The sequence below is a fragment of the Columba livia genome, chromosome 2, assembly GCF_036013475.1.
Source record: "Columba livia isolate bColLiv1 breed racing homer chromosome 2, bColLiv1.pat.W.v2, whole genome shotgun sequence".
Lineage (NCBI taxonomy): Eukaryota > Metazoa > Chordata > Aves > Columbiformes > Columbidae > Columba > Columba livia.
Genome location: NC_088603.1, coordinates 6,447,904 through 6,464,334, shown reverse-complemented (window position 1 = coordinate 6,464,334; position 16,431 = coordinate 6,447,904). Strand labels below are relative to the sequence as shown.

At 41.9% G+C, this 16,431-nt stretch overlaps 1 protein-coding gene across 1 annotated transcript in view; it reads left to right on the top strand.

Moving 5' to 3' along the window:
• The first annotated feature begins 960 nt into the window (after positions 1–960).
• Positions 961–16,431, top strand: part of WDR48 (WD repeat domain 48) — a 33,774-nt gene continuing 18,303 nt past the window's right edge. The window contains exons 1-5 of the mRNA XM_065050376.1: positions 961–1,108; positions 11,666–11,806; positions 13,482–13,560; positions 13,833–13,915; positions 14,034–14,163. Coding sequence (XP_064906448.1) covers positions 1,061–1,108; positions 11,666–11,806; positions 13,482–13,560; positions 13,833–13,915; positions 14,034–14,163 — 481 coding nt within the window. The 5' untranslated portion in view covers positions 961–1,060. The remainder of the gene's footprint in view (positions 1,109–11,665; positions 11,807–13,481; positions 13,561–13,832; positions 13,916–14,033; positions 14,164–16,431) is intronic.

Sequence of the window (16,431 nt, the reverse complement as noted above, 5' to 3'; positions counted from 1 at the left end):
CTACAACTACCCTTCAGGTAGTTCTAGAGAGTGCTGAGCTCACCTCTAAGCCTCCTCTTCTCCAGACTAAACAACCCCAGCTCCCTCTGCCTCTCGCCATAGGTCTTGTGTTCAAGTTTAATTGATTGTCTCCCATAACACAACAAGAAAGATAAGAGGGTGGACGTGGGCATTGATAGGTTGTGAGTTAGAGCTGCAGCACCGCTAACCACAGCCTGCCTGAGGGCTTAGAGCCGGAGCTCCTCAGGGCTGGAACTCAGGTCAGCCTGGTCTGAAGCCTCAGCCCTGAGTGGAGCCTCCATGGCGGGGACAAGCAGCCTCAACCCATAAGTCTGGTCTCTTGGGAAAAATATGAGCCCCATGAACAGCAGCATGGGCACAGATACACCCCCGGTCTTCTGTGGGGAAGGGCTGTTCTTTGCTTTGTGTATAGAAAAGTGGAGAAGGGTCTGGAGCACAAGTGTGATGGGAGCAGCTGAGGGACCTGGGGGTTCAGCTGGAGAACAGGAGCTGAGGGGAGACCTTCTGATCTCTGAACTGCCTGAAAGGAGCTTGGAGCATGGAGGGGGTTGGTCTCTTCTCCTGAGTAGCAAGTGACAGGGTGAGAGGAAACGTCCTCAAGTTGCACCAGGGGAGGTTCAGATTGGATATTAGGAAAAAATTCTTCACAAAAGGGTTGTCAGGCATTGGAACAGGCTGCCCAGGGCAGTGGTGGAGTCACCATCCCTGGAGTGGTTTAAAAGTCCTGTGGATGTGGCGCTTAGGGACACTGTTTGGTGTTGGTAGTGTTGGGTTTATGTTTGGACTCGATGATCTTAAACGTCTCTTCTACCCAAACCTATCCTCTCCCTCTCTGACTGCAGCAGAACAGAACATGGCAGAGGGCGGGGCAGCAGCGTTCACTCCGCCCCCTCCCCGGCCCCGCCCCCTCAGGCAGCGCCCCGGGCAGTGACCGCCCCGCCCCGCCTCCCTGCGCGGGCTCGGAGCGGAGAAGTGGGGGTGGGACTTCCGGGGCCGGTTCGCCCTCCTCGGAAATGACATCAGAGTGTCAACATGCAAGATGGCGGCGCATCACCGGCAGAACACGGCGGGGCGGCGGAAAGTGCAGGTGAGGGCCCGGCGGGGGCTGCGGGGGGAGCGCGGTGCCGTGGGGCTCCGGCCCGGCCCGGCGGGAGGAAGGGGACAGCGACTGCGAGGTCACTCGCGGCCCGGGAGAGGGGCGGTGGCGGCGGTGGGTCAGCGGGCGGGGGCGGCGGGCAGGTGGCGGGAAGCGAAGGGAAAGCAGCAGGATTTGGGGTGTCCCTCGGGGACGCTGCCTTCCGGCCCGGAGGGGCTGTGGGAGGGGCTGCTCTCAGCTGAGGCTGGCAGGGATTTGGGGTTTCTATGGCAACGCAGCCGCCTCCTTCACTGGATCACAGAATGTCAGGGATTGGAAGGGACCTCGAAAGCTCATCCAGTGCAATCCCCCCATGGAGCAGGAACACCCAGATGAGGTTACACAGGAAGGTGTCCAGGCGGGTTGGAATGTCTGCAGAGAAGGAGACTCCACAACCTCCCTGGGCAGCCTGGGCCAGGCTCTGGCACCTCACTGAGAAGTTTCTTCTCATATTTAAGTGAAGCCTCCTGTGTTCCACTTTGAACCCATTCCCCCTTGTCCTATCATTGGTTGTCACCGAGAAGAGCCTGGCTCCATCCTCCTGACACTCACCCTTTATATATCTGTAAACATGAATGAGGTCACCCCTCAGTCTCCTCTTCTCCAAGCTCCAGAGCCCCAGCTCCCTCAGCCTTTCCTCACACGGGAGATGCTCCACTCCCTTCAGCATCTTTGTTGCCCTGCGCTGGACTCTCTCCAGCAGTTCCCTGCCCTTCTGGAACTGAGGGGCCACAACTGAACACAATATTCCAGGTGTGGTCTCACCAGGGCAGAGCAGAGGGGCAGGAGAACCTCTCTGACCTACTGACCACCCCCTTCTAACCCACCCCAGGTACCATTGGCCTTCCTGGCCACAAGGGCCCAGTGCTGGCTCATGGTCATCCTGCTGTTCCCAGGACCCCCAGGTCCCTTTCCCCTACACTGCTCTCCAACAGGTTGTTCCCCAACTTATACTGGAACCTGGGGTTGTTCCTACCCAGATACAAGACTCTACACTTGCCCTTGTTGTATTTCATTAAATTTTTTCTCCAGCCTGTCCAGGTCTCCCCTTCACTTCCCCAATGACACTGCGGTGGAGGGGAGACACCCCCAGTGGTGCTTGGCCACCCCCACTGACATCTGTGGAGGGGGCGAGAGGCTGCCTGGGCCAGCCGAGGGGGAAGAGGTGCTGCTGGGGCTCCCCGGCCAGGAGGAGTCAGAGCTGAACCACCCTGCCCATGGTGGAATCATGGGATTGTTGTGGTTGGAAGAGACCCTCAAGATCATAGAGTCCACCCATAACCTAAATCTAGCACTAAACCATGTGCCTCAGAACCTCATCTCCATACCTTTGAAACACCTCCAGGGATGGTGATTCCACCACTGGGGTCAGCACAGAGTGTGACCTGAGTGCTCGGGTGGGTGTGAACTTTCTCAGCTCACTTGAGAAGATGATCAGACCTCATGGTGTGGGCTCATATGTAGCTATGAGTACACTGTTGTAGCCTCGGTGGAGATGGGAATGACTGGAATGTGTGTAAAGAGTCAAAAGTCTTTAACTGTGAAAATAGTGAAAATGGTTTTATTGTGGTCCTCAACTTTTTTTGTTCTTGTTTGTGGTACTACCAGCACTTAAAACATTTTTGCAGCTTTCACTATGGGAAAGATTTAATGCTTTATCAAAGTGCAAAGCTGCCCACCTCTGCTGGTAAGTGCAAATTTCAGCTGTATCTGCCCGCTGTGATCAAAAGAAATATTGATTAATCCTGAAATAGCATTAGTATCCTTCCAAGCAGAGATGGGTTTGGGTTTTGAACACTTGTTTTGTGTTTTGTCACGCAGAAGAAATGTGCACTTCTTTATAGCCTTTAGTGTTTTTCATGGTTAAGGTAAGCACTCGATCAATACTGTATAAAGAATTCCTTTGCCCTTCCAAATAAACCCTCCCATATTCTTTAAAATACGAAGAATCTAAAATATAATATCTCTTTGTTGACTTTGTTGCCTGTGCCGTAAACAGGTTTTTTCAGGTTGCTCTCCTAAGGAGGAAGATTTTATGATAACTAGGTATTTCTTTGATGTAGTCCTATTTCTTTATGGAGTATTATTTCCCTAACAGCAATATGCATCAAAGAGAATGGTGTTTCCTTTTTTACTACTTCATTCCTTTTCCAAACATTACTTAACTGAAAAGTTTATATTTAGAGGTAGTTTTGTGCTGCTTTATGATGTCTTCTTTTACTCTTTCATTGTGTTAAGTGATTTTTTTTGCTTGTTTCACTTCATGTACTGTTGCCCTGATCTGTGTCTCAGCCAGTACATTGTAAGTCTGGATCTGCAGAGAATAACTTTGGTTGGATTATAAATGCATATAAAGATCTGCGCAGAAGCTATGTACTTTCTTGCCTTCTTATTATTTCACCTACTCGGTTAGACAGGATTTTGTTCGTGTAATGGAATCCTAAGTGGCTGTTGAATCCTGCCACTGATGGAAAGTTAAAACCACTAGTGATTTATTTCACTTCCCAATGGCTCAGCATTTAGGGTGCTGCTACATCAGGTTTTTGAGAGAGTGAGAGGGGGATAAATTTTTCCCAAACCAATGAGGCTGAGGGAGGAAGCTTTTTAAAGAAATACCTCTTGGGCATGGAGGAACTTGGTTCCTTACATGGCAGAGGATCTGGTTGAAGTTTATGGAAATGGGTACTATTATTATCTTGGATGCACCTGTTTTACTGGTAAGGAGAACCATCCAAAATAGTCAGTTTAGGGTGCTTCTGCATGTATGTTTAAAAGGATTTAATCAGAATAGTTATTTTAGGCCTGTTCCTGCTCCAGCAGGGGGATTGGACTGGATGATCTTTTGAGGTCCCTTCCAATCCCAAACATACTGTGATACTGTGAAAATAAAGTCTGTGCATAAAGAAAGAAAAAAAGGTAAGAAGTTAACTGATTTAAATATAAATTGGCCATTTGAGGTGTCCAGCAGCAGAACATTTGAATGAATGCAAACATTTTTTGTTTTAGTTCAAGCTTTTATGTGGTTCAGCCAGCAGTTTTAAGCATGTTGATGTAGTTTAGCACGTGTATCAAAGGGATGTCTCCTGTTGTAATCTTTTCTATGTGTCAGTTTATGAGACATGATCAAAAAGCTTCCTGTGTTTCTTCTTTTAAATTAAGAATGTAATTATTAAATCATTACTAGGAGCATATTTTTAGACCTTTTCCATTGTCAAGACTTCCTTTAAAAAAAATAAAATTCCCTGAATTAGGATGTTTCCCCTTGAACCTCAGTACCTTCACACCCCAGTCATTTTAATTTATTTTTTTTTTAATACTTCTATTGTTGAATTTTGGTGGAGAGGGGAAAGCAGAGGGTTGGGGGCATCTTTTAGTATTTCCTCTGCAGGGAGAAAATGTATGTATGCATGCACAGCCACCCATATAGAAAACTACAAGCACTTTCCAGACTGACCTGGCTGTATGTGTGGTAGTTTTGCTCTGAAGGCCCTACGGATGAATTATGGTAGCACAGAACCCAGCCTAACAACCACTGGATTTAAGCGGCATGCCAGAAAGCTTAAGGAAAGTTTATTGGTGTTTCTTAGGCTTAACTCTTCATGTCTGAAGGCTGCAGAAGTGAATTCACAGAATCACAGAATGTCAGGGATTGGAAGGGACCTGGAAAGCTCATCCAGTGCAATCCCCCCATGGAGCAGGAACACCCAGATGAGGTTACACAGGAAGGTGTCCAGGCGGGTTGGAATGTCTGCAGAGAAGGAGACTCCACGACATTAATGAGGTCACCCCTCAGTCTCCTCCAGCAGTTCCCTGTCCTGCTGGAACTGAGGGGCCCAGAACTGGACACAATATTCCAGGTGTGGTCTCCCCAGGGCAGAGTAGAGGGGCAGGAGAACCTCTCTGACCTACTGACCACCCCCTTCTAACCCACCCCAGGTACCATTGGCCTTCCTGGCCACAAGGGCCCAGTGCTGGCTCATGGTCATCCTGCTGTCCCCAGGACCCCCAGGTCCCTTTCCCCTCCACTGCTCTCCAACATGTAATTCCCGAACTTATACTGGAACCTGAGGTTGTTCCTGCCCAGGTGCAAAACTCTACACATGCCCTTGTTATATTTCATTAAATTTTCCCCCTCCCAACTCTCCAGCCTGTCCAGGTCTCTGGATGGCAACACAGCCTCTGGCTTGTGAGCCACTCTTCCCAGTTTGGTGTCATCAGCAAATTTGCTGACAGTGCACTTTATTCCTTCATCCAAGTCATTGATGAATATATTGAATACTACTGGTCGTCCGGTTTGGGAAGGGGATGGGGATGCAGAGGTGTGTCAAGGCACGGCTGTGTGGTCAGAACCTCTTGGCCACGTGCTGGAGCTTTCACATGTTTTACTGGGAATTAAGTCAAGATGAAGCCACTTTTCAGCAGGTGGCCTAAAGCAGCTGCCCTTGAGGAGCTGCATTGTCACTGCTCCCCAAACCTGCTGCCTGGCCAGAATAAATTCGCCTCCAGACTCAAAACCTATTGGCAGAACGTGCGAATTCTTGCCATAGGCGATCTGGATCGGCATCTTTATTATGAAATTATCAAATGAATTCGAAGTCCCTTTTTACAGGATGAGAAGATCTTTTTGCACCAACTTTGTCATATCAATGCACTGATACTGCATGTTGACAGCAAGTAGAAAGTACTGAAATAAAAAAAAACCCTTTACATTTAGAAACTATTTTAGCTACTGATTTTGTTAATACCAGCATTTATTAAAAGTGCACTAGATTTTGTATGCTGTAACTTATTACATTTTAGATCTGTATTATTTATTTGTTTTACATATAGTAGATTTATAATTTATATGTACATTTTATATATAATACTTAAACAAATAGCCAGTAAGTTGCTTCCATTGTAAGAATATAAAATTAACTTCTTAACGCTCTCTATTGTTTTTATTCTAGGGCCCAGAGCGCTTGGTAAAAATTCAAATATCAATATGTTCCTAATTTAAGACACTATTTTAAGGGATATATCTGCCTTGCCACGATACTAAGACAGTAGATCTTTTTTTCTTGGTGGTTGACTGCTGCTTCTCTTATTTTTGATTGAATTCACATCAGATCTCATGGAATCCTTCTAGTGATTTTGAGGTGGGGGTATTTGTAAAAGCAGATTCTACCCATCTATTAAGACAAAATATAAGATGCGCAGTGTAACAAGGGTAATGAGATTTCAGATCAGCTGATACACTCATCCATTGTCAATCCTGTAAGAAATTATCTTGGCTTTGTGTGCTGAAATGTGTCTGGTGACAGTAGCTTTAGATCTGGAGCTCTTAGTCATTAAAATGATTAATCCTGATCCATTTAGGGAACTGAATGCCATAAATTCTTTATAATGAGGATACATCACCTTGTGATGTTTGTGCACTGCTCCAGTGAAAGATTCCCATTTTTTATGGGAGTTTATCAAAGCTAGAACAGTATAAATGCAAAATGCCTTGGTCATTGATTAGAATATTTCATATCCCACAAATCTTGCCCCTCCCAGACAATCATGGCAATAAAACAATGATCATCTATATCATAGACATTATTCTTTTTGTGGTTTGCAAATGATTTGTGAATCGATGTGATGAACAAAGTAGAAATGTGCTCTGGGTTTGAAGTGCTTAGAGTTTTAACTTCCTAGTGACTTTCATAGTCCTCTCTAGACCTTTTTTGGGGTGATAAAGTTGTGTGTGCTGCTGGTCGGAGCTGAATTTTATCACAGCAGTTTCTTCTCAGCCAAAAGCCTGTCGCTTTTACATTGTTTAGGTATGTGTGTGTACGCACATACTTGAATATATACTTTATATTTTTGTATTTGTTTGTATACTGACTAGATTTACTAATAGTCCTTATGTCTCTATACTTAGTGACAGTCAAATGTAAAAACAAACAAACTTTCTGACCTTTTTTCCTAAAAATAATGGTACAATGCAGAACCACATGTGGATTATCAGCAATCTTCCTCTGTTCATCTCAGGGAACTTTTGAGTTCAGTGGACTTTTCCTGCTGCCCACTGATATTACATAAGTGTCAGGTCTTTTAAATCAAATTGCTGTTGCTTTTATTGACCGATCTGAAGTTCATTGTGTTGAGAGGCATTTCAACACCCTTTCAACAGATTTTGTGGAACCCTTAATTTTTCCCTCTGTGTTGATATATAATTAAAATATTTGAATACAAGCCTGGTGCTTCTGGTGTTATACCTTTCTGTGGTGTACAGCACATGTCTTGTGAGGTTATTTTTAGTTCAGCCGCATAATCCGCATGTCTTGTTCTACTTCTTTTAATATGTAAAATGATTATTTCAGTCCCAATGGGGCCATTTAACATTTTTTTTTTTGTTTGGATGAAAAAATAAATTTATTAAGTATTTCCAATGTAAGCAACTGACAGTCACTAGGATGTCATGAGGGCTCCCGTGAGGGTTGGAGTGTCCATTTTTGTGCCATAGTCATAATTTGGCATCCGTATTCTGTTCTTGAAAAGTGGTTTGTTTTGTCCTTACCTGACAGCTCAAATAGCAGCATTCAGTTGAAATGTCGGTGTGGTGTCCAATAAACTTGCTGACCATAAGACCGTTTATCAGGAAATGTTTAGTATTCCTTCTGTGGGTGGAAAATAAAACTTTAAGTAGAAAAAACACATGGCCTAAAAATGTACCTACTCTTTCCTCTCATGCTGATGTGGAACCTCCTGACAGCAGCTTAGAGATTTACTTTGGGGGACACGCACAGCACGGACCAGTCTCCACCACAAAACATCTTCTTGCCACATGAAACATGCAAGTATCCTGAGAACATGTACATGACAGGTGATCCTTGTGGGTCCCTTCCAACTCAGGACATTCTATGATCATATGATAGGGTTACTCAGGGCTTGAGATCAGACTTCCCAAATGGCCTCACATTGGCTCTCACTCTGCCTCAAGTCTGGAATAAAAAAGTTTGCCAACAAGTGAAGAAACTCCTCTGCAGACATGAAGAAACCACCTCAGATGCTACGGCCCATTACAAGCTGTTAAGTGACTTGAATCACGTTAGGTGAGTGATTTCAAGCCTGTGCTCAAGCAGGACAAATACAGTCAGATTGCATAAACTGAAGAGGGAAATACCAGAAAATAATCCTTGGTGAGTACATAGCCCATTGTGAAAATCTAACCCAGGTGCCAAAAAGAAATCCAATAGAGAATCCATTAGTCTGTGGATGTCCCGGCTGAATACAGAATAAATTTTGAAGTAGAACTGTAAGTGTGGGGAGAGACAAGAGGAACTGGTGGAATTCCATGAACAGTAGCAGTCACTACTGAATAATTTTCTGAGTGTCAAGCTTTTTTGTTGCTTTGCCATGTTTTTTTCCCCATCAAATCCATAATGTTTTTCCGAAATAATGGAACAGTAAGAAATAATATTTTAATCTTTTTTTTAAATTCAGTTGTTACAGCAGAGTTGCTTTGTCAAGATTCTGAGAGGAAGAGAGAAGGGTGATGCTGTATTTAAAGCTAAACTGGTACTGAGACCTAACATTCCCTCTTAGATCTACCACAGATTCACCAATCCTGAAACAGTATAATTCCTCTTTTTGTCTCGCATCTCGTAAAATATAAACAATACTTGCCAAGAGATGTTTGACTAAATTCACGTGTGGAAGTTATTAAAAGGAATAAAGGGCTCATTAAATTTGACCTTCATTTGAATATTTCAGTACTAGTAGTGGTGGGATGTGGTTGTCAGTCTTCCCTGGTCATGGAAAAATAGTGCTCAGTTGAGCTGGCAACCACCGTTTCAGGATCATTCTAGGTGGAAATTTAATAGTAATGCAAATTCCATTATAGAAGGAAGTGAAAATGATTTTACTGCATCTAATCTCCGTGAGCTTTTTTCACTGCTAGTTTCTGTGTTAAGAACAACATTTAGTTCTTTATTTTAGCGACAAAAGATTTTATCCATTTCGCTTTAAGAAATCGTGAAACAACTTTAATTCTTGATTTTTAATTCAGTTCTTTAATTCAAGATCAGCATAGGGGTATGACTCTCAATTTCCACAGTCCTTTAAAAGTATCAGTCATATGCAGGGGTGTCAAACTCATTTTCCCTGGGGGCCACATCAGCCTCATGGTTGCCTTTAGAGGGCCAAATGTAATTTTAGGACTGTATAAATGTAACTATTACATTTACCTGACTTATTCGAGTAAGCTACAATTTGCCTATTTAAAAAAAAAATTAAATAGTTATTTATGACTGTTCTTTACTTGAGCTCCTCTAAATTAAAAAGGTAACATTATGAGCAAAAAGCTCCTTAAAATGCACGGGTGACTAACATAGTTTGACAGTCTTATTTATGAGTGGAATAAAGACCTTGTATTGTACCTGAAAATACAGCAAATATGGGGAGTAACTGACAGAAGAGAAACAAATCAGAAAACTGAGCATTTGTCAAAAAAATCTCCTGCGAGGAGTTTTGGAAAAGCAGGAGCTGAAGGGCCCATGCTCATCTTGAATCTGACACTATATTTCACCAAGAGATCATTTTCCTGAGTAACTAACATCAAATTCAATCTACTGACCTTTAGGTTCTCAATTCCTTTAAGCTATGTCTTATCTGCTCACACTTAATAATTTTAGCTGAATATTTTAATTGGCTTTATTCAAAGAGTTTCAAAGCAATGTGAATTTGATGGCCATCCCGTTGCCTTGTGTTTTGTATCACATTAGACCTTGACTTTGTTTGTAACATTCTTTTACTTAAGTGGTTTGTGCGGGTCTTCTAGCAATGTGGATATGATATGATGTGATATGATCAAGCCTGGGTGAGGAGTTGCACATGTATCTTGCTCTCTGCATTACAAAAAATAAGTATCTTCAAATATTTGAAGTGTTTTATCGTAACACTGTGGTGTGTGGTTGGTGGTGTCTTCTCTCAGGAACATCTCTGAAGCTGCGTGTAGGTGGAGACTTGAGCACGGATAGCAAGAATCTTATGGATGAGTCTGGAACTGCTGAGAGATGTTGGAAATTAGGACGTAATCTGAAATTGGAGCTGTGACTACAAGGACTGTGAGCAAGAAGAGCTTTAAGTGGAAAGGGACATAACATCAAAGTTGTAGTAAATGGACTTGTGGAATGATAATGGAGAGTGTAAAGGCAGAAGGATTCAGGAGGCTCTTAACATTGATGTGTTGGTCTATAGAGCTGTTGCAGCCATTTCTAAAGCGGAGAACAAGACTCTTTTTGTGCTTTCCAGAAGCCTCAGTTCTCTTACTGTGCTGCACTGGGACAGGATAATTCAGTTGAGGTGTTGCCCACGTTCCCCAAATGGACCAATCAGTTCTTGTGGTATAGAATCTGAGATGCTCTAAAATGTTTATTGAATAGTAAGGACCACTGAACATTTTATTTCATTTGTTGCTTTTATTCTGTGTAACTGAGATCTGATCTGGAAAACATTTTCTTTATACTGCTATAATGCACTTACTGGAGTGAAAAATTGCTTTCAGATCTCTAGCCCAAGGCTACTCCTTGAAGGCATTTTCAAAACACTGGTACTTATGTATCAAAATGATTCCTGCGGGTTGGATTGATTGGATTACACCAAGCCTAAAGTTTACCCTGTTGTTCTTATTGTATTTTACAGAATCTGGGAAGAGTCATAGTTGGCAGTTTCACCTTCTTTTCTCTGCTTGTGAGGGTTTTTCTCATAGTGATGCATTAACTCTGAGTAAACCCAGTGGTCAGGAGAGATGCAGCACAGTGTGAATGGGGTAGTTCTGGAAAATCTGCGGTGCCTTATAATTCCATTTACTGAACAGTAATAATGGAGAGTGCTGTAGCATTTGCAGTATGTCTCCTTCAATGTCCTTTTAGTGGTTCTGAATAAAACAATGAAGTAACCTATACACACAGTATGGTGAAATACAGAAGGAAAGAAATGAAATGTATAAATATTTGTTGTTATTTCAGACAGATAAATTATTCTTCATATTATACTAGAAAGTAAGTTTCAAAATAATAGTGACACCTGAAACAGATATCTGGAATTTTAATTTGGTTTGTAGTCCTTAGTGAACGTGTCCTCACCCTCGTGAGTCTGGGAAATACTGTCATCCCAGCTACAGAAACTAAGAACTGAGACACAAACTGTGTGTTGGTCTGGGATCACCCAGAATATCTGTGCAAAGCAGGGAATTAAACGAAGGATTCTCTGGGTCTAAGCTTGAATTTTAATGATTAAATAACCCTTTGGGCTCTGCTTCTAGCACTGCTGATATCTTCTCTAGGATTCTTCCCCTTTTTTGAGGAAGGAAAATGACTCAGGTGGTGCTGGTAACTCCCAGACTACCTGACTTATTTAATGCTTGTAAAGCTCTTAGTATTTTTTACCTGAGAACTTCACGAATGTGGAATTAGATGTTGGCATTTTATGGCCAAGTCCATATTTTAATACCGTAATTGGATTTGTGTGAATGTATTTTAGGTCTCCTATGTGATTAGAGATGAAGTGGAGAAGTATAACCGAAATGGGGTAAATGCACTTCAGCTGGATCCAGCATTAAATAGACTCTTCACCGCAGGCCGAGACTCTATTATAAGGATATGGAGTGTCAATCAGCACAAGGTAAGACAAGAGAGGATTCCTCCATCTAAACTGACTTTTCTTCCAAGTTGTCATGCTAGTGAGCTTCTTACAGGTATACATCTGATACTGTTTTTAACAGCTGCCCTTATTATGATAGGAAAATATTTTTATGCTGTTCATATTGTAACAAAATATGTGGGATTTTACAAACCTACATGTGGGCTTATCCATCCAAAGAACAAGTCACAGCTGAGAGAAAAATGTGAAATATGGAGATATGTCATTTGCAGTGATGAGAGAGACATAAATAGAGTCACTAGCACTGTGTATTTTCTGTTATGAGCATATATTTTGATGGATTGTTAAATTTGCTTTGTGATATTTCGAGAGAATATTAAGTCAACTCCCCTTTATTATTCTCTGAAGGAGACTCTGGTCTGCTTACTCACCATTGTGCTTAATCACTAAAGAAAATTTATTAAAAGACTATGTTCTGTTGAGGGGAGAGAACTAAATGAGTAGTCACAGAATTGCAGGATGGTTGAGGTTGGAAGGGACTTCTGGAGATCATCTGGTCCAACCCCCTGCTCAAACAGGGTCACCTGGAGCTGGTTGCCCAGGACCACGTCCAGATGGCTTTTGAGTATCTGTAAGGAGGGAGACTCCACAACCTCCCTGGGCAACCTGTGCCAGTGCTTAGTCACCCTCACAGTGAAATAGTGTTTCCTGATGTTCAGAGGGAACATCTTGTGTTTCAGTTTGTGCCCATGGCCTCTGGTCCTGTCAGTGACCAGCACTGAAAAGACCCTGGATCTCTTTCACACCCTCTCTTCAGGTACTTTTATAATATATGGTGATGAGATCCCCCCAAAAACCTTTTCTTCTCCAAAAGTCCCAGCTCTCTCAGGCTTTCCTCATGGAAGAGGTGCTCCAACCCCTTCATCATTTTCATTTTCTGGACTCTCTCCAGTATGTCCATGTCTCTGTTGTACTGGAGAGCCCAAAACTGGACCCAGTACTCCAGGTGTGGCCCCACCAGTGCTGAGTAGAGGGGAAGGATCACCTCCCTTGACCTGCTGGCCGTGTTCTACCTAATGCAGCCCGGGACACCATTCACCTTCTTTATGGCAAGCGCACATTGGTGGCTCATGTTCATCTTGGTGTCCACCAGAACCCCCAGGTCCTCTTCTGCCCAGCTGCTTTCCAGCTGGGTGGCCACAGCGTACACTGGTGTGTGGGTCCCACTAAACAGAAGGCCAGTGTTAGGAACTTGAGCAGATTGTTGGAAACCAGGGCTTCCATGAGTATAAAACTTCATGAAGTTCATGACTTGGAGAGATCCTAAGAGATCCTTGCACTGTGTTTTGATTATTCTGTTCCTCTTCACAGCAGAACAAGTCCAATCCCATAAATGCAGAAATAACATTAGCTTTGGCGGTCCCTCTTGTTTTAATTATGATTTTTTCTGTGATACAAACCCAAACACTTTAAGGTGAAATTATACATGAAACGAAAGCGAGAATTTTAAATGTATAGGAATTGCACTGAAAAGTAATTAGTGGTATCTTACATACCTGTATAATCCTTTCACAAAAAAATTCTGGAATAGTGACTTCAACTAACTCTACATTAGGCAACTTCTGGTCTCTTTGAAGACAATCACAATCTTTTGCATTTGTGAAGAGATCTTATAAAGCTTTTTCTTAATTTGCAGCAAGACCCTTATATAGCATCTATGGAACATCACACGGATTGGGTAAATGATATTGTGCTCTGCTGCAATGGTAAAACATGTAAGTACTGAAGTGTTTGGAAAGTACAGTATTCAGAAATTGTGTGTAAAAGTATATTCTCTACTTCTTTAATTATTTCCCATATTTTCTTACCATATAAAATGAGTTTCTGTGATGTGTATTGTAAATTTGGTAAATAACGTAGCAGGTGTTTTACTGAAAATTTTAATGCGTTTAGATATGATTATTAAAAAAATTCAACAGTAGCACAAATATGATCTATAGCAATATATAAGCCATTAAAATTTACTCTTTATTCCTTTTCAATTTAGTGATATCTGCTTCTTCAGATACTACTGTTAAAGTGTGGAATGCACATAAGGGATTTTGCATGTCAACACTAAGGACGCATAAGGTGAAAAACTTTATCTGTAAATCCCGTATGTTACCACTGACAATCTTTTAAATATTAAGATGTAGACCTCAAAAGGATAATGTTGTTGATTCATGTTGTTATATTTACTCTGTTATAGGATTATGTGAAAGCCTTAGCATATGCAAAAGATAAAGAACTGGTAGCATCTGCTGGGCTGGACAGACAGATATTCCTCTGGGATGTAAATACTCTAACAGCACTGACTGCCTCAAATAACACCGTAACAAGTAGGTACCTAGGGAGGGGAGGCAAATGCAATGCATTTTATTGAGTAGTGTAATTCTCAAGATCAATTTAAGACTATATAGGTACCAGTTTGTGTGTACATAAAAAATGCGCGAGAAATTTTAAGGTGGTTTTAGTTTGTCCTTAGTCCATTTGTTGCATTATATAATAGCTAAAAACCTAGAGCAGCCAACAGTCACGGTATTTAGAATAGAGGACAGGTGTCTTTGAACATTTTCTTCTGAAATGTTAATGTGCTGGTGTTCTCTGAAAGTTGATAGAGCTTTAGCTTGAGATGCTTTTTGCTCCTCAATTAACATGTTATAGAAATTTTCCCTTAGGTTATTTGTCAGTGCATTTTCTATGTATTGTGATTTGGTTGGGTTTTGATTTGTTTGTTTGCTTAGGGAGGGAGGGGGCTTGTTTGTTTGTTTTGTGGGGGTTTTTTGGTTTGTTTGTTTATATAGATGCTACCAAAAATGCAGCACAGCTCCTAAAGGAGAACTTGGTACATTTACCAAATCTATCTGTTGGAAGAATAAAGTTAGCTAGATAAATTTAGATTTAAGAAGTGTGAAGTAATACTAAGCACTGATTACATGTAAATATAGCATAGCAGTTATATTAGAACACAAGGAGAAGCTGTCCATAGATTCCTCTTGTCAGGGTTAATCCTAAATGTCATAATCATCTTTCAAGAAATGATCTGTCCTGCTTATCTATCCTAATAAAGGCATTACAACAAATCATGAGATCTTTCCCCATAGTACAATTCCAGCACCGCCTTCTTCGAGCAGTCAATGTAGAGCTGGTTAAGTTTCTCTTCAGGAAAGTGTGACACCAAGCTTCAAGTTCAGTTACATTTAATTGCTTGAGCGATTAATGTAGATCTGTGTCATCAGCATCCTGGTTTGTCTTGGCTATTTTACAGTGTATTTTTTCAGAAAGAGGTCTGGTTTGACCACAGCATGTTTTGCTGCTTCTAGATAGGTTGGAAAAATACTGTTCAAAGCGTCTGATCTCTTTTGTTTTATACTTAGGTACATAGGTACTTATGCTGCGTTGCCATACACAAATTTTCTTGCTTCCTCATTCATAGGTTAGGAATGACTCAAGAAAAATCTGCAAAACTAAAGTCTAGAATTAGCACAACAGACTTCAAAAAAATTTCAGGAATGTGTGATTCTGTAAATAAGGGGCAGGCATATAGTTGTTTTGATGTGGTTTTTATGAATTTGACTAATTCTGAAAGGTGTGTTAACTTTATGGATTCGGTAGCTTCTAAACGCAAAGGTGCATCTGGTGGGCAGAACTGTTAGTTTTGCGTTTATTGTGTCTACAGGACTTTTTCATTCAAGTATAGCCCTATGCTGGCATGTCTGTGTAGCCTGCAGAAGAGAGATGACTTCTAGTGAGCTGTGTTGGACTGCAGAATAGTATTGGGATGGCACGTGACTGTACATGACTAAGTAGATTTACCTTATATTTCCCAGAAATTTTCTTTCACATAAAGTAGAACTATCACCAAAATTTGCTGATAACGGAAAACAAGATTTCCTGATAAGTTATGCTATCTTCTGGTCGAAGAGAGAGTTTTTGAAGGAAAATTTGGTTGTGTGTCAGATAAAACGAGAATATTTCTTGTACACAGCAGCAGTGGTACAGACCCCAGATGATTCAAGTGAATCACAATTGGAAGACAGGGAGTACTGAGGAGCTGACGCTTGTTTTGAGCCCAAGATCAAAGAAGTGGAGACATTACCTCTAAGATGACAGAAATCAATTTGCATTTCTAACATTAGAACAGGAATTTCATAATGGGGAGGAAGGGGGAGCAGCGAAATTGTTTTTCTTTCTTTCTAGTGCTCCTAAGTAAACATGTTTCTGTTGAGAAGAACAGAACACAGTATATATCCTTAAAGAGGCTGGTTTTCCTCAGTCTTTTCAAACAATATCGATGATTTTTTTTCAGAGTGCCAGTGAATCACAGAATCACAGAATGTCAGGGATTGGAAGGGACCTCGAAAGCTCATCCAGTGCAATCCCCCCATGGAGCAGGAACACCCAGATGAGGTTACACAGGAAGGTGTCCAGGCGGGTTGGAATGTCTGCAGAGAAGGAGACTCCACAACCTCCCTGGGCAGCCTGGGCCAGGCTCTGCCACCCTCACTGAGAAGAAGTTTCTTCTCATATTTAAGTGGAACCTTTTGTGTTCCAGTTTGAACCCATTACCCCTTGTCCTGTCATTGGTTGTCACTGAGAAGGGCCTG